The following is a 21,129-nucleotide window of genomic DNA, read 5'->3' on the forward strand; positions in this document are numbered from 1 at the left end:
TCATAGGACAAGCAAAGATGCTATGACAAATTGGTGTATTTTAGTGAAATATGATAGTGATGTACTGTAATGTTGAGTTTCCCCTGTATAATTTGTCCGGCCGCCACTAGGTGTCACTGGGTCCCTGGTCCCACAGTGTAAGGGTATGTAAGGGAGTGACAGGACAGCATGGGTTAAAAGGAGGGCAGTCCCCAGCACAAAGGAGAAATAGGAAAAGGAGCTTCCTGGTACAAGAGAGATAGGTAGTAGTGACAAGAGAGAGCAGAGTGGAGTAGTGTGGTGCGGAGGATCCAGGCAGAGACAGAAAGAGACAGAGAGTAAAGAGTGGACTGAAGAAAAGTGAGAACCCCTCAGCTACACAGCGTAATTCCAGTAAAACAGAGGAAAAGAGAAGAGTGTCCCTTCTTAGGCCGGCTGCTGTTCGTAGTGTGGACAGTAGACTGGGCCAGTTTTGACTGGCAGGGTCCCCTGACCTGGCGGGAACAAAGGGTTCTAGATGTCCTCTTGTTAGAACGGAGCCAGAATGCTTGTACAGAAGAAGATAGAGTGCCCGTCCCTCCCCCCTTGGTGGCCATAGCTAAAGAGCCGGGTTCTGTGAGGGAAGAAATCCCCGTGGAAGATCTTGGTATAAAGAATGCCTTTAAGAAGTGGAAGCTGTGTATCAAAAGATGTTACAGTAAAGTTGTTACGGTTTTAACCGGTGGTGGACTCGTTATTGAAAGTGCGGCGTGTGATGCCGTTTGTAGTGAACGGGATCCAGAGAAGTTGGATGAAACCCCAGAAGAGCAGCTCCAAGCAGGAAATACCTCCACACCCACTCCATACACCACTCTGTACCCCGTGTCTGTACTGTGTCGGGGGTGGGTTGAGGACTGTAACCTTCACCCACGACTGCCCCTCCCTGGCACTTTACAGTTGCACCAATGATATATCTGCCCCAGTGCTGAAAGGACAGCAAGAAGTGCAATTGTAATTATATCTAGCAGAGGTGGATCTGCCATGGTGGGAGATTGTGGGTCAACACTATAGGTCAAGTATGTTGGTCCCTGGAGCTTGAGATTGCATGGGTGCCACCTACCCGTCCTCTTCCCTCAAGATATTTCCCGACTCCTCTATACATGTACACGTCCATCCAAGTGTTTAACATGAGAAGAGGAAAATAAACTGCTCCTATACCCCTCTGATGGTGGCTTATATTCCCTGAAAGTGAAAGGATTGGGCATGTTGAAATAAAACAGCCCGATCCTTTTTTCCTACCAACATGAGGGGCTAATTTAGACACCCCATACAGATTAGATAGTTGCCAAAATTGGACCCTTAGGGGCCCATTTTCCGGGAGGTTAGAGGTCAGTGCTTTAGGTCCTTGGACTTAAACTTCCCAAAGTGTCTTTTTCTTTTCCTCCACCTTCCAGATTTTAGCGTTGGGCCTACGTCTTCATCTATCCATGTACTCGGCTGGGCATCCATCCCTGTGCTCGGCTGGGCATCCATCCAGGTGCTTGGCTGGGCATCCATCCAGGTGCTTGGCTGGGCATCCATCCATGTGCTTGGCTGGGCATCCATCCATGTGCTTGGCTGGGCATCCATCCATGTGCTTGGCTGGGCATCCATCCATGTGCTTGGCTGGGCATCCATCCATGTGCTTGGCTGGGCATCCATCCATGTGCTTGGCTGGGCATCCATCTATGTGCTTGGCTGGGCATCCATCCATGTGCTTGGCTGGGCATCCATCCATGTGCTTGGCTGGGCATCTATCCATGTGCTTGGCTGGGCATCCATCCATGTGCTTGGCTGGGCATCCATCCATGTGCTTGGCTGGGCATCTATCCATGTGCTCAGCTGGGCATCCATCCATGTGCTTGGCTGGGCATCCATCCATGTGCTTGGCTGGGCATCTATCCATGTGCTCAGCTGGGCATCCACCCATGTCCATGTGCTCGGCTGGGCATCTATCCATGTGCTCAGCTGGGCATCCACCCATGTCCATGTGCTCGGCTGGGAGTCCATCCATGTGCTCGGCTGGGCATCCATCCATGTGCTCGGCTGGGCATCCATCCATGGGAAGAGGAAAATAAACTGCTGATATTGTTCTGTCCCCACTTAAAGGCGATGGAAGGTGCGTAGTTGTGAGAGGTTGTGAGAGTCTTACCTTCGTTTTTCCTATAGGTGGGGCAGACAGGACCAGAGCACTCCAGAGTGAAAACATGCACATGCTGAGATGAAACAATGGTGGTTTATTTTCTCCAAAGGTTAGGACATGCAGAGTGCAGTAATCCAAGTACCTGGCATTGAAATCTTCCAGTGATGCTTGCCTCTGTAGCTACTACGTGGTCAGAAGACTTTGCTTCTAGTAGCTCCTATAAGGGATCTTGCTCTCACAAAAGCTCTGGCTGGAATGAACATCCCAGGAAGTGATGCAAGAGGGTCATCAGACACTCCCATGGGCTGGGCAAAAGAAACAGAGGAGCTGAAAAGTCTGACCAGTAGATGGCAGCAGAGACAGGCATGAAAAACATTAAATAACAGTTTTAACTAAGACAAATAGAAACAGCACACTCCCCGTCTGAAATTCACTTTGGGGATTTCACTATTGAGTCCATAATACAACCTGAAAGGAAAGGCATGTTAAATGCAAAAACAAGCTCAATTGAGTCCAAAACAAGAAGGATGGCTCAAAGTTCAGGTCCGGTAGCGTTCATCCTGTAGGGTCGCTCTCTATGGGCAAAAGCAGAACAAGTTCGTGGATTGGCCTTGCAAAGGTCTTCGTCTCACCTTTCCTGATGACCTTTAGCTCCACCTTCCGAACATTGCCGTCCTGACTAGGCAGTATCCTAGTAATTAGTCCCATAGGCCAGTCAGTCCTTTCTGTGGTCTGATCTTTCATAAGGACTAGGTCTCCTTCCTTGAGGTTCGGCTTGGGATGTCGCCACTTCTTTCTTCCTTGAAGAATGGTGAGGTATTCCTTCCTCCATCGGTTCCAGAAGTAGTCAGCCAAGTATTGAACCCATTTCCAGTGTTTTTGATAAGTGTTCGCGTGGGTGAACTCTCCGCTGGGCATTACCGCGTTGTCAGTTTTTTGGGTAATGAGAATAGTAGGAGTTAATATGGTTGGTGTTTCTGGATCCATGGTCACCGGCACAAGGGGTCTTGAATTGATAATGGCTGAGACTTCAGCTAAAAGAGTGACTAGAGTCTCATGTGTGAGTCTTGAGGAATTGACGTCCATTAGCATGGAGTTCAAGATGTTGCGTGAAATCCCGATCATCCTCTCCCAGGAGCCTCCCATGTGAGAACTGTGAGGGGGATTGAAGATCCAGGTGCAACCTTTCTCTGCCAGCTGATCTTGGATAGGTTTGGTGTCGATGTTCAGTTCTCTACATGCACCGACGAAGTTGCTTCCACGGTCAGACCTCAGCTGTTTCACTGGTCCTCTGATGGCAAGGAACCTTCTCAAGGCGTTGATTAGGCTGGAGGTATCCATGGACTCTAACACCTCAATGTGAACGGCTCGAACACTCATGCAGGTGAATAACACAGCCCACCGCTTGCTGTTTGCTTGGCCTCCGCGAGTTCTTCGTGTGGACACCATCCATGGTCCGAAAACGTCTAGGCCCACGTAGGTGAAAGGTGGCTCTGTGGAAAGTCTGTCTGTAGGCAAGTCAGCTATTTGCTGGTACAGTTGTTTTCCTCTCGCTTTACGACAGTGCACACAATCGTGTAGTATTTGTGCTACACGTCTCTTAATTCCAATAATCCAGAGGCCTGCAGACCGTAAAGCACCTTCTGTAATTTGCCTGCCTTGGTGTTCAGTCTTTTCATGGTGGTGTCGGATCAGCAAGACTGTAACATGGTGTTTGTTGGGAATGATGAGAGGATTTTGTTCTGCAACTCCAAGATGAGCCTGATTTAAACGACCACCAACTCTCAGTAAGCCGAAACTGTCGATGACTGGGTTTAAATTGGCGAGAGGACTTCTTAATGGAATCTGCTGTTTGTTGTATAAACACTTCCATTCTATGGCGAATTCACTCTGTTGGAGGTGGCGTATTATGAGGGACTCGCTATGGGAGATGTCCTCAGCAGAAAGGGCTTTGTGGCAGACATGCCAGCGATGACAGTCTTTGGTTTTAAGGTCAGTACGACAGCATCTGGCGATATGCACTAACCTAGCGACAGTCCTGACGAGCCTCATCCAGCTGGAGAAATGTTCAAAACGTTGGCAACTGAGGTTGGAAGTTTTTTCTGCACTGGTGGCCAGGGTATTGACTTCAGCTCGGACATCTGGATCGTTGTCTGGATCTAGGATGCTGAAGGCTTCCTGGACACCTTCTTCTGACTGTCTCAGCAGGAACTCTGGACCTGTAAGCCAAGAAGAGTTAGCAAAGGAACTTATAGACATAGGTCTAGTTGCGTGATCTGCTGGATTCAGTTCAGCTGGTACGGGTTCTCCTAGGTTGTTGCGGACTTCCTTGTCCATAAAGGCAACGCTATGTTCTCTCATTTCAGGTTTGCTGCTCATAGAACGCTGAAGAGAGTTAAATCTGGTCTGAGCTTGAGCTCGGTTGTTTGGGAGTCTTACCCTGGTAGATCGGAAGGGTAATGGAGAGACCCAATGGTTGGTTTTGTCTTTAGAAAACTCACAGTCCATTATTCCGATGAATTCTCTGTCCTCTACTGACAAGGCTACTTTATCGTCGTCCTTGGTTGTGAGAAAGACTGATCTTCCCAAGTTGTCGATATGCAGAGAAGAAGCGATGTCAGGTAGCTGTGTTGTGTCTGGAGACTTCTCTTTCACTCCATAGTGATGAGGACATGGCTTTAAGCAGGTTGTGCGCCCATCTCCATGCACATAAGTCTTGAAGGAATCAATTTCTGATCGATCAAAGCACACATTTCCTATGACTACCCATCCCAAGTCCAGTCTCTGGGCGTATGGTGCATAGTCAGGCCCATTACACTGCTGTCGCACCTTGTGTACCCTTAGATTGTCTCTGCCGAGCAGGAGTAGAATCTCTGCGTTATTGTCCAGAGGTGGGATAACTCTAGCGAGGTGTCTTAGGTGTGGTTGATGAAATGCAGCTTCTGGGGTAGGAATTTCATTCCTGTGGCTGGGTATTTGGTCACATTCAACGAGCGTTGGTAGAGGTATTTCAGTCTTCCCATTGATAGGAGAAGCAATGAATCCCTGGGCTCTTCTGCCGCTAGTCTCAATGCGACCTGAGCAGGTGTTCAAGGTGTAGGGTTCTGATGGTCCATTAATTCCGAAGGCTTCAAAGAATTTGGTTCCTGCTAGGGACCGGTTGCTTTGGTCGTCTATGATGGCATACACCTTCATTGCCTTTTCTGGATGTCCCTCGGGATAAACCTTGATGAGGCATATTCGGGCACAACATTTCTGTGTTTGGCCCTCTCCACATACCTCTGAGCATGAGCAGGAGATGGCTGTGGTGGTGTCAGTCTGATTCTTGGACTCCCCGCCATGACTTGGAGTGGGAGTGGTGGTGACTGCAGCCGGTGTGTCTCTAGCTAGCTGGGTTGGGTGCATGGCTGAAACGTGTTTTTCACTATGACACTCCTCACACTTGAAAATGGATTTACAGTCCTTGGCCATGTGCTCAAGTGATGCGCAGCATTTGAAACAGATCCCAAGCTCTGTGAGGACTTTCTTGCGCTCCTGTAGGGTTTTGGATCTAAACCCTCTGCACTTGTTCAGTGAGTGCGGTTTTTTATGTATGGGGCATTCTTGATTGACAGACTTATCTCGTGATGAGATGTGCTGTTTATCTGTGGGTGCTGCAGGTGATGGTAGCTCAGTCTTCCTGACACTCACAGTGTTCTTAATGTCTCTGCGTTTGTGTATGGCACCTTCATACCTTGATGATGATGTTGCGGCTGCCGAAGTGTTGAACTCTAGGAAGTCGAGGCTGGGGTCGTTCCTCATCTGGGCCTGCTCATCGATGAACTTGCAGAACTGAATAAATGGGGGAAAGGTGACGTCATTCATTCTTTTGTACCTTGAGACTGACGTTACCCATTTCTCCTGCAGACTGTATGGCAGCTTCACCACGATTGGGTTCACTCCATGGGCTGTATCCAGGTAGCACAGCCCAGACAGACGAGGATCTATTTTGGCGAGCTCCAGCTCCATGAGCAGATCACTTAGGTCTTGAAGCTTGGGGACTTCTTTAAGGTTGATCTTTGGGATGTCCTGCAGTCTCTTGAATAGGGCTTTCTCTATTGCTTCTGCGCTGCCAAAGGTGCGTTCCAGTCTCTGCCATGCAGCAGCGAGACCTGCTTCTGCTTGTCCCACATAGACGGTTCTGAGGCTCTTGATACGGTTTGTAGAGCCTGGGCCCAACCACTTGATCAGGAGGTCGAGCTCCTGTTCCGCAGTGAAGTTGAGATTGGCGATGGCTGCCTTGAAAGTTGCTTTCCTGGCCCTGTAGCTCTCTGCACGATCATCGAATGTCGTGAGACTAGTGTTGATTAGCTCTCTGCTCATCATGAACCTGGCAAACTCAGACATATCTGATTTCTCACCACTTGTTGCCACGACGACTCGTGATGCCCCTGGGGCGTATGGGCTGCCTGGCGTGAATGGATGAGATGTTCCCGGGTAGAATGACGTTGCTGCAGGGTTGAGCTGTGGTTTAGCCTCTGTAGATTCTGATGACCGCTGCTTGAGCTGTGGAAGTGGGTCAGGAAACACTTGGTTGCCATCTTGCTGTGGTGGCTGTGTTTGAGAGGGCACCTCTTGGTGACTGTTATTAATTTGCTCGGGTGCTTTAGGTGGCACTGGCACTGGTAGAGGTAAGTTGGAGGTTTCGGTGTTGTCGGCTTGGACGGTACTGCAAACCGGGGTTGCTACAGGTAACTGATTCAGTACATAGTCTCTTGTGCGATCAACTGGATTGTCTGCTTCCAGTGGTGGCGAGTCAGCTGGATCAGGACCTTGGATCAATGCTTGCTCAAGTAGTCTCACTTTAGCTAGCGCAACTTCCTCTTCCATCTGTGACCGAAGAATCTTTATCCGAGCCTCCGCTTCTGCCCTTTTTGGCTTCTGCTTTAGCAGCTTCTGCTTTTGCATGGGCTTCTGCTTTAGCGGCTTCTGCTTTTGCAAGGGCTTCTGCTTTAGCGGCTTCTGCTTTTGCAAGGGCTTCTGCTTCTGCCCTTTTGGCTTCTTCCTCTACTTCTCTTTCTGTGAAGGAACGTCTAACCTTGGATTCCTCTGCTCTTATGCGGGCCTCTAGTATCCTGTCACTCAGGGCTGAGCTTCTTGAGGATGATGACCCGGATGACCGAGAGGAACGTCTAGATGAGGTTGATCGGTGTGATCTGGTTTCTTGCTGGTGAGAGATACGGTGTTCGGCCTTGTCTATGGCATCTTGCACCTTGGCATCTCTTTCCTTGTTTACCTCTTCTGCCTTGCTCAGGTCTGAAAGAGCTTCATCAATTTTAGAGTCTTTTAGAAAGGTAATGTACCTTGTTGACAGTCTCTTGTATCTTTCATGAGCTGTGTTCAGCCGTTCCAGAGCGGCTTGTAAGCATGCGGCATCACCTGATGAGGATTCAAGTCTTGGCATGTAATAGGTGACTCGTTCCCACTGTTCTTCCAGGTGTTCACATGACTCATCTTTCATAGTGTGATAGTTTTCAGTTGCCTTTATCGTGGGTTTGGAAAAGCGCTTCGGTCGGACAACTTGGTCTGCTGAAAGCGTGGGCTCTGCCTCCTGGGCTTCATAATGGACAGTATCAGATTGTATTTGCTCTGTTTCAGCAGTGGGGAACTGTCCAAGGTCTTTTTCAGCCATTTTGATTTAAGGTGTACTGTCTCTTTAAGAAACTTGACTTTTGAATAGGGGTCCAAAAATCGTTGTGCAGCTCTGCAAGGACTCCCTGATGAGATTCCCAAGGTGTCTTCAGTAAAACTTGGGGTTCGCAGTGCAGCGATGTGCAGTAATGGGGTATAATGTACTGCAAGTCTATAGAAGGAGTACAGCAAGAGAGAAACAGCAGGTGCATAAACTGTCCCTTTACAATGCAAGCAGAGGTGACACAGGACGTGGCAGATGGGAGCTTCCCCTTAGGCTTGTCCAGGCATGCACTGTGCAGGCAGACTAGTGCACAAGGCTTGTTGTTAGGCAGATTACAGGGGAAGTTACAGGGCTCTTAGGGATCTGTAGCCGGGGTATTGAGCTCTTAAGCAGTCTTCTGACTGTTCTGTCCCCACTTAAAGGCGATGGAAGGTGCGTAGTTGTGAGAGGTTGTGAGAGTCTTACCTTCGTTTTTCCTATAGGTGGGGCAGACAGGACCAGAGCGCTCCAGAGTGAAACATGCACGTGCTGAGATGAAACAATGGTGGTTTATTTCTCCAAAGGTTAGGACATGCAGAGTGCAGTAATCCAAGTACCAGGCATTGAAATCTTCCAGTGATGCTTGCCTCTGAAGCTACTACGTGGTCAGAAGACTTTGCTTCTAGTAGCTCCTATAAGGGATCTTGCTCTCACAAAAGCTCTGGCTGGAATGAACATCCCAGGAAGTGATGCAAGAGGGTCATCAGACACTCCCATGGGCTGGGCAAAAGAAACAGAGGAGCTGAAAAGTCTGACCAGTAGATGGCAGCAGAGACAGGCATGAAAAACATTAAATAACAGTTTTAACTAAGACAAATAGAAACAGCACAGATATACCCCCTGGAACTTCTTTCTGCTGGCATCAGGGGCAGACACAACTCACAGGGAACTGCTTATCTTGGGAGATTTGCGGCTGATTGTGGGGTGTAGCCAGGACACAATGAGGGGATCACACATGTATGTGGTGACAGTTCACAACATATTGCAATTTTGCAAAAGGGCTGCAGTGACTTCCCTCTTGTTTTGTACATCAGACCCTTGTGCTTTGCACAGCAGCCAATCAGATTGCTTTCACCAGTTCAATTCAAAATATGATTGGCTCTTGTGGATGCAGACACTTTTTGTTTTGGAACGTACCATTTTCCATGTGTTGAATGGACTGTCCCAGCCCAACTGTCAATCTGATCGCATCGCTCAGCGAGGACGACGGGTTTCATGCCGGTGGGTGTAGGAGAATTAAAAATTGCGAAATAATAGAAAATAAAACGTTTAGGGGTAACTATTGGCCAAGATCACACATTTGCCGCTGGAGGCGGCCATATGGTGAGCCACAAAGGATATGTCTTGTATGAATATGCCACACATTGACCAGGCCCTGATGAGTATCTGATCCAAAAACACTGAAGATAGGACCCTTTTTCATGTCCAAAGATACCCCTGAGGTCTGAATGAGGTCTTACTTCTTATTGTATTGCTCATTTTAAGCTTCTTTTGATCCTTTTTTGAAGCTTTTACTGATTACTGGAGAAATGAGAGTCCACGTGCCAATGGCATTGTACGCCGGACTCTTCATCATTCTGCTCCTGACCACCGAGGCCTCCAAGTTGTCCGTTCCTAAAGTTCTCCTGCCCTTCTTCCCGGGGTTGGAGGTCCCTTTTACCATTGAGGCTGGCGGAGGATGCTATACCTGGTGAGTCATATTCTTCTAAGTTGTTTGGCAGAGGTGTAGGGGGGCTATTCGAGGTATAACCAATGTACCCTACTTGTGCCAACAACCTCTGCATGGTCTTCTCATCACAAGTCTTGTGGTTATAATGCGAGGTTTAAGTGCCAAAATGTGCCATTCCTAATGTGATGTGTTACCTGTAGGAACGTTCACCACCCTGAGATCATCTCAGTTACACCAATATTTGAGAACGACACCCTGTGCTCCCAGAAAGCCGTCTTATCATCCAAATCAGAGCAGCCCAAGCGTCAGACCACTGTAGTGATTGCCGAGGAGATAGGTAAGCACTAGAAATAGACTGTGCCTAATGGTGGCCAGCAGACAGACTGTGCCTAATGGTGGTCAACAGACAGACTGTGCCTAATGGTGGCCAGCAGACAGACTGGGCCTAATGGTGGTCAGCAGTCAGACTGGGCCTAATGGTGGTCAGCAGACAGACTGGGCCTAATGGTAGCCAGCAGACAGACTGGGCCTAATGGTAGCCAGCAGTCAGACTGGGCCTAATGGTAGCCAGCAGACAGACTGGGCCAAATGGTGGCCAGCAGACAGACTGCGCCTAATGGTGACCAACAGACAGACTGTGCCTAGTGGTGACCAGCAGGTAGACTGTGTCTAATGGTGGCCAGCAATAAGGAATAACGTTTGGAACACCATTCTAAGTCTGAACTGGGTGCAAAAACCTAAAAAAACATCACTATGGGGAGATAAGGTATGCACACCAGTGACTATGTAAGGGGAATACATGAAATAGCAGAAACTGCTGTGTGAATACTGACTTGAAAAATCCAATAGCTACATGTAAGAGTGAAAATGTGAAAAATGGAATCTGCATTACTGCCATGAACATATGAATCAAGAGAAATTTAGCTACTGAATTGATCAATGCAATAGAGCCCCAACACTACGCCAAAGTATTTCTCTACGTTGGGGTCCCTAGCTTGCCAATCCATATCATACGCATATATAGCCTGGGTCTCAGCTTCCCATACACGGTAAGTTTTTTAACTGCATGAGAGGACACACACAAGCTAGGGACCCCAACGTAGAGAAATACTTTGGCGTAGTGTTGGGGCTCTTCTGCATTGATCAATTCAGTAGCTAAATTTCTCTTGATTCATATGTTCATGGCAGTAATGCAGATTCCATTTTTCACATATTCACTCTTGCATATAGCTATTGGATTTTTCAAGTCAGTATTCACACAGCGGTTTCTGCTATTTCATGTATTCCCCTTACATAGTCGCTGGTGTGCATACCTTATCTCCCCATAGTAATGGTGGCCAGCAGACTGGACCTAATGGTAGCCAGCAGACAGACTGAGCCAAATGGTGGCCAGCAGACAGACTGCGCCTAATGGTGACCAACAGACAGACTGTGCCTAGTGGTGGCCAGCAGGTAGACTGTGCTTAATGGTGGCCAGCAGACAGACTGGACCTAATGGTAGCCAGCAGACAGACTGTGTATAATGGTGGACAACAGACAGACTGTGCAAAGTGGTGGCCAACAGACAGACTGTGCCTAATGGTTGCCAGCAGGTAGCCTGTGCCTACTGGTGGCCAATAGGCAGCCTGTGCCTAATGGTTGCCAATAGACGGACTATGCCTAATGGTGGCCAACAGACAGACTGGCCTAATGGTGGTCAGCAGACAAATGGTTGCTAGCAGACAGACTGTGCCTAATGGTGGCCAACAGACAGACTGTACCTAAAGGTTGCCAGCAGGCAGACTGTGCCTAACGGTGGCTAACAAACAGACTGTGCCTAATGGTTGCCAACAGGTAGACTGTGCCTCATGGTGGCCAGCAGGTAGACTGTGCATAATGGTGGTCCACCAACAGACTGTGCCTAGTGGTGGCCAGTAGACAGACATTGCCTAATAGTGTCCAGCAGACTGTGCCTAATGATGATCAACAGACAGATTGGGCCTAATGGTGACCACCAGATTATGCTCAATAATGACCAGCAGACCGACTGGGCCTAATGGTGGCCAACTGACAGACTGTGCCTTGTGGTGGCCAACTGACAGACTGTGCCTTGTGGTGGCCAGCAGACAGACATTGCCTAAGTGTCCAGCAGACTGTGCCTAATTTTGACCAGCAGACAGACTGGGCCTAATAGTGGCCCACAGACAGACTGTGGCTAATGGTGGCCAACAGACAAACTGTGCTAAAGATGAGGACAATCTTTCTTTTTCTGAAATACATGATTTGTTGTCTAAAAATAATTCATACAATTGATTGTTTTTGTTTTATATGTTGTGCCTTTTGCCATCTATAGCATGTGTTGCCCTATCTATTGCTGGCTATAGGATGGGTTAACAGAGAATCTGTCAGTGAGCTCATTCTAATTGTCCAATGGGAAAGTTTTAACTCTTTTATCTCTTCTCTGCTGTTTTATGACTTTAGACCAAATTAATATTGAATGTGCAAAGAAACAAAAAGCCCGTAAAAGCCAAACGGTGCAACTTTTAATTAAAGCCTTTTGCAGAGTTGCGGATGCCCCGGAACGTCTCTTTTCCATTCTCCCAGAAAATGTAATAACTTCCAAGTCTGTGTTTCCCGCAGTCACCGGACAGGTCTTGCGCTGTGATGTGATCGTGGATCTGATAGTGACTCTGGAGATTGAATCTCGGACTCGGGAGCTGTACGTGGACGACGCTCCGGTGGAGCTGACTGTGGCTGGCCTGGACAAAGAAGGTGTGGAATTATCCGGATATCACTCCATCTATTTATCCTCTGTTTCCCGGCTTCCCATATGCCAGGAGGTGGCGCTCTCCTGAAGAATTTACTGTTCACAACCGCGGTATGGATGTGCCGCTGACCCAAACTATGCGTTAGGGGGTGTCACGTCAGGTACAAGAGGACTACTGGTGAGCGGCGCAACATCTCGGGAACACCAGGGTAGCAATACAACGGAAGGCCCTGGCACTAGAGAGAGGGGAGTGGGGTCACCTCCTAATACTCACCTGAGGCTGATCTCTGTACTCCCTAATGTCCCTAGACGGGTCCTTACCCCCTGCGCCATCTCGTACCTAGGTCCTTGCTGGCCCTTAACACACCCTGACTACCAAAGTCCAACGACATGCTAGTCTCGCCACTGCAATGAGACAACGCAAGCTAGGTAAGACAAACAGGTGAGGAAAGACACAACAAATAGGACTCCACAGCTTCTCCAGCATGAACTTTTCAGCTGCAACAGAAGTGACACCTCAGCTTTTCCAGAGGCAGGCTCCTTCGAACTTCTCACTTGCAACAGAAGTGACACTTCAGCTTCCCCAAAGACAGGTTCTTTTGAACTTCTCAGCTGCAACAGAAGTGACACCTCAGCTTCCCCAAAGACAGGTTCTTTTGAACTTCTCACTTGCAACAGAAGTGACACCTCAGTTTCCCCAAAGACAGGTTCTTTTGAACTTCTCAGTTGCAACAGAAGTGACACCTCAGCTTTTCCAAAGACAGGCTCCTTTGAACTTCTCAGTTGCAACAGAAGTAACACCTCAGCTTTTCCAAAGACAGGCTCCTTTGAACTTCTCAGTTGCAACAGAAGTGACACCTCAGCTTTTCCAAAGACAGGCTCCTTTGAACTTCTCAGTTGCAACAGAAGTAACACCTCAGGTTTTCCAAAGACAGGCTCCTTTGAACTTCTCAGTTGCAACAGAAGTAACACCTCAGCTTTTCCAAAGACAGGCTCCTTCGAACTTCTCAGTTGCAACAGAAGTGACACCTCAGATTCTCCAAAGACAGGTTCTTTTGAACTTCTCAGCTGCAACAGAAGCGACACCTCAGCTTCTCCACAATCAGGCTCCTTCAAACTTCTCAGTTGCAACAGAAGTGACATCTCAGCTTCTCCGCAATCAGGCCCCTTCAAACTTCTCAGTTGCAACAGAAGTGACATCTCAGCTTTTCAACAATCAGGCCCCTTCAAACTTCTCAGTTGTGACAGAAGCAACACCTTAGTTTCTCCTGAGACTGGTTCATTCAAAATGGACAGCATAGGCATGAGCTATAGTCGGCATAGGGAGAAGTGAGGGAGTGGCTACAACTGGGGTTATAGTTACTTGTTAGATCACTGCAGGATAGAAATGAACCTTAACCCCTTCAGTACCAGATGGAATTAAATATGCTTCAACTCAGGGTAAATAACGAGTGGGCACTAAACAGGATCTGTGATCTACAATGCACTGTGACCTTCTGATCCCAGATCCCCCCCGAGATCACATCAGGCCGGGACACACTCATGAAAGGGGGAATTTGAGATTTGTTTAAGGGACATTCAGGGATATCATTTGGTATGGTGACTTTTTTGTAGGGTTAGAGGCCATAATACTGGCCTTGACCCTAACCACTGTTACGCCACAATTCATATGGTCACGGATTTTTCAAAATTGCTTCCACTAAACGTCAAATGAATTCCGAGCGGAAGAGACGCAGCCACTTGGGGATTCTTCGGCAGATACATATTAGATTTTTCCAAATTAAAGTGCCCTACTAGGAAGAGGCAATCAGAGATCATCTGATCGTAGCATTGAGCTGCAACACTTTGTGATTGACAGGTAATGTCTTCAGCAGCTTGGCCGGTATAAGCTTCCAGTGGATGGTGATGATGGATGAATCTACAGGAATCCCTGAAACTTCTACAAAGATAAGGTGCAAAAAAGGGGAACATAAAGGATAAATAATTGTATATGGCAATCTGTGCATTTGGCTCTGAGGGTGGAGGCTCAGTGTAGATGCTTTTCTTCAGGATGTTTGGATGTGGAGTTGCTGGCAGTGGCGTAACTAGATTTCGATTGACCCTTGTGCAAAATTTGGACCTGGGCCGCCCCCTTATGTTGGTCAGATGTCTGTATATGTATACATTTAGTATTCTAAATCCTATAAAGACATACGAGTGCCCCCCCCATTATGTAGTAATGTCTCCCATCCTATTCTAACGTCCCCCATCCTGGTATCCTTCCTTGTAAATATGTCCCCCATGCTGGTATATATGCCCTCCATCCTGGTATGTCCACCATCCTGATATATATGTCTCCCATCCTGATATATATGTCTCCCATCCTGATATATATGTTCCCCCATCCTGATATATATGTCTCCCATCCTGTTATACATGTTCCCCCATCCTGATATATATGTTCTCCCATCCTGATATATATGTTCTCCCATCCTGATATATATGTCTCCCATCCTGGTATGTATGTCCCCATCCTGGTATATATGTTCCCCCATCCTGATATATATGTCTCCCATCCTGATATATATGTTCCCCCATCCTGATATATATGTCTCCCATCCTGATATATATGTCTCCCATCCTGGTATATATGTCCCCCATCCTGGTATCCTTCCTTGTAAATATGTCCCTCATGCTGGTATATATGCCCTCCATCCTGCTATGTTCGCCATCCTGGCATATATGTCCCCCCATCCTGATATATATGTCTCCCATCCTGATATATATGTCTCCCATCCTGATATATATGTTCCCCCATCCTGATATATATGTCTCCCATCCTGATAAATATGTTCCCCCATCCTGATATATATGTTCCCCCATCCTGATATATATGTTCTCCCATCCTGATATATATGTCTCCCATCCTGATATATATGTCTCCCATCCTGATATATATGTCTCCCATCCTGGTATATATATTCCCTATGCTAGCTCATATCCTGGTGTATATATAACCTCATCCTAGTAAAAATGTCCCCCATCTTGGTATATATGTCCCAATCCTGGTATATATGTCACCATCCTGGGCCTCTCCTGGTATATACAGTCCCCTTCCTGCTATCTACTATCCCCCCTCCTGGTATATACGTCCTCCTCCTGGTATATATGTCCCCATCCTGATAAATATGTCTCCATTCTGTCTAATGCAAAAAAACACAACATTGTACTCACCGTCCCTGGATCCCACGTCGCGCAGCGTACTCCTGTGTGCACAGTGGCCAGCAGCTTTCAGTGATGTCAGTGCTATTGCAATGCATGATGTCCTTGTCATGCGCCGCCTCAGCCACTGGGTCGCAGATGAAAGCTGCCGACTTCTGTTTGGGCTGCAGCGTGTATCGCCGTGCAGGGACCCGACCTGCCTCTGCACCGCGATGCATTTCAGCTGAATGTGTGGCCTCGGACGCACATCCAGCTGAACCAGAAGCTGGGGCTGGCGGGGGCCTTGCACCGCCGGGCCCAGTTGCGATTCCTACGACCGCAATAGTTCCGCCCCTGGTTGCTGGTATTATATCACTCATACCATTATATGAACATTTGTGCTTTTCTGCCTTTAGGATTCTGCGTTACGCAGAGACACAGTATTACATCCCCCAGTATATCACACTGATGGAAAAAGCTGGAAGACAGGGAGACATTGTCTTAGTGTCTGGGGTCAGCACAGGAGCCAGTGATGTCAAAGTGCGGATAGAAGGCGAATTTTACAAGGTAAGATCGGACATGTTCTTTACGCGCTGCGCTGGTTTTGGCGGTCTTTGTATTTTTACGGTTTCCATTGATGAGCTCTATTTCCCGCAGCACGTACCTGTTACCAGTATCCGCCTGTTGGTCCTGGAGAAGATATTCCTGACCCCGTGCTGCGAGGTCCTCCTGCTGGCGATGGCTCGTGTCCGCTTCCAAGTGCACACACTGGTGGAGCATAAAGTTACAGGTGCCGAGACAATGGTGGGAAATGGGGACCCAAAAACCCAATGAAGATACTGATTCACATTTTTTGGGATCTGCAGTGATGGATCCTCCTTTGGCAAATTATAAAGTGCAGCTGGAGAGCCAGGTGCCATCTCCAGGAGGCGACCCCCACCTCCCCGTGGCCGATCTTGAAGACACGTCCCTTACAGTGACGGCTCTGCAACTGGGCTGCACCAACCTCATCTTTACACACAAGAGTATCCTACACCACTGATATACGATCCCTGCAATCTATTATTCCTATATGGCCAGATCATTGATTAAAGAATAATTAGAGGGGTATTCCCTTCTCCAAGACCCTATCCCAATATGTAGCAGGTGTAAGAATACTAATATTAGCAAATACCTCCTATTAGAAATGTAGTATAGTTCTCCTGATTAGCTGTCTTATACCTCATGTGCAGGGCATTGTAGGGCCTTAGATATCCATGGTTATGATCACTAGCAATTAACAAACTGTCACAGAGTGGTCATAAGTTACTCATAGTTACAGTTAGTTAATTGCTAGTGGTCATAACCATGGATATCTAAGGACCTGCAATGCCCTGCACATTAGGTAAGAGACATACATAATCAGGAGAACTATATTACATTTATAACTGAAGGCATTTGCTATTATTATTATTATTATTACTACACCTACTACATATTGGGATAAGATCTTGGAGCTGGGAATATCCCATTTAACTTTTATTTCTATATTTCGTAATAAATTTGTATGAAACTTTGCAAATCACTTGATTAGCAGATTTGTGTTCACTTTGTAAGTGACTTTGAAAACCACAGCTTTCCCCATTATGTTTTCCTGCCTTCAGCTGCATTGATATCAGAAAAAGCTAATTAGGAGTACAGATGATGGCAGTGATGGGTTAGCACCTGCGGCGCACTAATTCTGGGGAGAAACTGCTGCAGGAGATTATTCTAATGAGCAGAACACTCGGAAGAGGAGACAGTACTGTACTCCTAATGAGCATGCTCAACACTCAGAGGAGGAGACAGGAGCTGATACATCACTGCCATCATCTATACTCCTAATGAGCATGTTCAATATTCAGAGGAGGAGACAGGAGCTGACCTATCGCTGCCATCATCTATAATCCTATTGAGCATGTTCAATATTCAGAGTAAGAGACAGGAGCTGACCCATCACGGCCATCATCTGTACTACTAATGAGCATGCTCAACACTCAGAGGAGGAGACAGGAGCTGACCCATCACTGCCATCATCTGTACTCCTAATGAGCATGTTCAACATTCAGAGGCGGAGACAGGAGCTGACCCATCACTGCCATCATCTATACTCCTAATGAGCATGTTCAATATTCAGAGGCGGAGACAGGAGCTGACCCATCACTGCCATCATCTGTACTCCTAATGAGCATGTTCAATATTCAGAGGAGGAGACAGGAGCTGACCCATCACTGCCATCATCTGTACTCCTAATGAGCATGCTCAACACTCAGAGGAGGAGACAGGAGCTGACCCATCACGGCCATCATCTGTACTACTAATGAGCATGCTCAACACTAAGAGTAAGAGACAGGAGCTGACCTATCATTGCCATCATCTGTACTCCTAATGAGCATGCTCAACATTCAGAGGAGCAGACAAAGGCTTACCCATCACTGCCATCATCTGTACTCCTAGTGATCATACCTAATACTCAGAGGAAGAGTCAGCAGCTGACCCACCACTGCCATCATCTGTACTCCTAAGGAGTACGCTCTAATATCAATGTAACTGAATGCAGGAAAACAGACTAAGGAAAAGCAGAGGTATGGAAGCGACTCACTTACATTTTTTTTACAGGATTGAAGACGAATACCCAAATAATGTGTTTTGCAAAGTTTCAGAACTTTCCATGCTGGAGAAATTCTTAAAAATAAATGAATAAATGTTTAGCTACTTTTTAAAGCTTTGCAGATCCTCTGCTCCACTTCTTTGTTATGTCCCCTGGTGGGCTGGTGTGGTCCATATAATACTCTTCCTTGTATTTATGTGATGTAAAGGTGTGTTACTGATTACTCAGCATGACATTAGATATTCACATGCACGGTGGCTCCAGTCTCCCTAACTGCACAGTGTGTGTGGTGGAGCCGGGATTCCTCGGTAAGGTTTGCAACCCTTCTTACACACCTCCATAGGCTAAGATCAGCAAGAAGCACCTACCGTAGCACGTCATGGCTATATCACTTCCCTCAGGGTTTTCCATTCGTCCTGGAGACCTCTGGATTCTGGAGACAGAAAAGGTGTACGAGATCAGCATTGAGGTGTATGACAAGACAAGCAGCCGTCGGGTCTATCCCTCACAGGTATGGACACCAATAATTCAAAGAATGAATGATATTGGTATTTACAAGTTCCCCTATCTTAAAGGGGATCAATAAATAGATATTTTTTTAACCTGGTGTAAATGCCGCTGTTCTCCCGAATCCGGCGATGTTTTTCTTTTCTTGCTGCTCCTCCGTGTTCCTGAGATATGGCCCCATCTTCCTTGTATATAAATCTATTATTTGTAGCCAAGTGGGCATGGTCATCTTATTAAGGAAAATGCCCACTTGGCTAACAACACTAGATTTATATACAGGGAAGAAGTGGCCATATCTCAGGAACGGAGAGGCGCAGGAACAAAAGAAAAACAGCGCCGGATTCAGGAGAACAGCGGCGTTTACACCAGATAAAAAAAAATTACATATTCATTGAAATTGACAGATCCCCTTTAAGATGGTGGAACTTGCACTTACATCTCTTTAAGGTGTCTACTACATATAAGCTCAATATTTCTTAAGATCCTCACCAGATTTCCATTCTTCTTCCATTGATGTTAACAGAACCTGCAGATTAGCGGTCACTTTCCCTTCGATTTCTTCATTTTGATGTTTTCCTCTAAAAACGGGTCATACCACGTGGTACGCGCCATCCAAACTGGAACCACAACCGTCAATGCGTCACTTACTGGTGTCGATCACGAGGTAAGAAATGAAAGACATACACAAAGTATAACAAAGCAGTAATGGTGGCTCCTATGTCTACTGGTGTCCTCCGAATCCAGTATGGTCACAGTCACAGACATGGCCTTGGATCCTTCGGTCTTCTGGAAAATAAATATTTCTTTGTCGCTCTATTGGGAGACCCAGACAATTGGGTTGTATAGGCTATGCCTCCGGAGGCCGCACAAAGTATTACACTCAAAAGTGTTAAGCCCCTCCCCTTCTGCCTATACACCCCCCGTGCTCCCACGGGCTCCTCAGTTTTATTGCTTTGTGCGAAGGAGGCAGACCTGCACACATAGCTCCACAGATTGGTCAGCAGCAGCTGCTGACCAGGTCGGATGGAAGAAAAGTGGGCCCATATAGGGCCCCCAGAATGCTCCCTTCTCACCCCACTCTTGTCGGCGGTGTTGTTAAGGTTGAGGTATCCATTGCGGGTACGGAGGCTGGAGCCCACATGCTGCTTTCCTTCCCCATCCCCCTCAGGGCTCTGGGCGAAGTGGGATCCTATCGGTCTCCAGGCACTGAGACCGTGCTTCATCCACAACTCCTGTGGAGCCTGCTGGATAGGAGCCGGGTACCGTTCAGGGACATGGCCCTGCTACTTGAAGGTACTCTGTATCCCTGTGGGGAACGCGCACGGCAACACCTCAGCTTTGCTGGGTGTGCTAGTGCACCGGGGACCGCGGCGCTGACCGGGTTAAACTGTGCCATTACACACTCAGCGTCGCTGAGTGTGTTTATATGTAGGGGCTACCGCGCTAACCGCCGCTGCCATGGGAAACTGCGGCGCGGCTGGGACTTGTAGTTCGCCGGGGACTTCGGCGCCGGCCGCGCTTTTACGGCGGCCACGCTTATACTCGAGTCCCCGGCTTTCTTGCGGCCTAGTTTCCTTTTCTCCCGCCCCCAGCCCTGACAGGCAGGGGAAGGGCGGGACGCTGCATGGAACGAGCAGCACTGAGGGCTGGAGTATGATTTCCATTCTCCACCCCCCTCACTGTGCACAGTGTGAGCACCAGTTCCCGCACTTTCTCGGCCACGCCCACGGCTCCCTCCTCTCGTCAGGACGCCGCAGCCATTCCTGTCAGCTCCTCCGACGCTGCAGAGAGGGACAAACCCTGGGAGACCCAGACACGGTCTCTGGTGGCCTCACAACCGCTTTAAAGCGGGTGGTAAGCAGCACCTGTTGGTGCTAGCCCCATGGTGCTGTAGTGTATTGATACATTATTTGTTTATAGTATACTCTTTCACTGTATGAGCACAGTTCATTCTGGCTATATACCCTATTGTGTTACTCAGGGAAAACAATAGCATGGCGCCCACAAAGGCAGGGGTGCCAAAACACAGGCTTATTATGATGCCTGGCCGCTTGTACAACCCAGCTGCCGGCAGGTCCCACTGACCCTCATTGTGTGCAATGTTCGGCCCCTGTGGCACTTCTTCAGCCAGAGCCTCTGCTAAGAGGGGCCCAGGGGGAGCCACCTGTTGACACTGTCCAGGTGACGGGGACTGAGTTTGCAAAACTCTCTGAGACTATGGCTGAGATACTAGAAGCCTTGCAGTCCAGGCCGGTATCTCAGCAAAGGGACTCTGTTGAATCATTGTTCCCTGACCCCCCTCAGTTGGACCAACAATGTCCTCCCGGGGTATCTCATACATCCCAGGCTGAGGGTTCTGACTTAGACCCCAGTCCCAGACCGACTAAGCAGGCTCGCTTAGAATTTCCCTCGACATCATCATATTGTGCAGGGTCTCAGCGGGGGGAATCTCTGGTTGATGATGCGGAGACAACTGATCAGGATTCTGATCCTGAGGGCGCTCTCAATCTTAATACTCCAGGCGGGGACGCCATAGTGAACGATC

At 47.9% G+C, this 21,129-nt stretch overlaps 1 protein-coding gene across 1 annotated transcript in view; it reads left to right on the forward strand.

Annotated features, from left to right (window-relative positions):
• The first annotated feature begins 9,370 nt into the window (after positions 1-9,370).
• The window catches only part of LOC142254739 (nuclear pore membrane glycoprotein 210-like), a 74,639-nt gene continuing 62,880 nt past the window's right edge, over positions 9,371-21,129 (forward strand). Inside the window, exons 1-10 of the mRNA XM_075325995.1 lie at positions 9,371-9,543; positions 9,723-9,859; positions 12,142-12,273; positions 14,127-14,220; positions 15,865-16,015; positions 16,106-16,238; positions 16,315-16,473; positions 18,317-18,385; positions 18,479-18,588; positions 19,108-19,248. Of these exons, the coding sequence (XP_075182110.1) occupies positions 9,383-9,543; positions 9,723-9,859; positions 12,142-12,273; positions 14,127-14,220; positions 15,865-16,015; positions 16,106-16,238; positions 16,315-16,473; positions 18,317-18,385; positions 18,479-18,588; positions 19,108-19,248 (1,287 nt within the window). The 5' untranslated portion in view covers positions 9,371-9,382. The remainder of the gene's footprint in view (positions 9,544-9,722; positions 9,860-12,141; positions 12,274-14,126; positions 14,221-15,864; positions 16,016-16,105; positions 16,239-16,314; positions 16,474-18,316; positions 18,386-18,478; positions 18,589-19,107; positions 19,249-21,129) is intronic.

The sequence above is a fragment of the Anomaloglossus baeobatrachus genome, chromosome 10, assembly GCF_048569485.1.
Source record: "Anomaloglossus baeobatrachus isolate aAnoBae1 chromosome 10, aAnoBae1.hap1, whole genome shotgun sequence".
Classification (NCBI taxonomy): Eukaryota; Metazoa; Chordata; class Amphibia; order Anura; family Aromobatidae; genus Anomaloglossus; species Anomaloglossus baeobatrachus.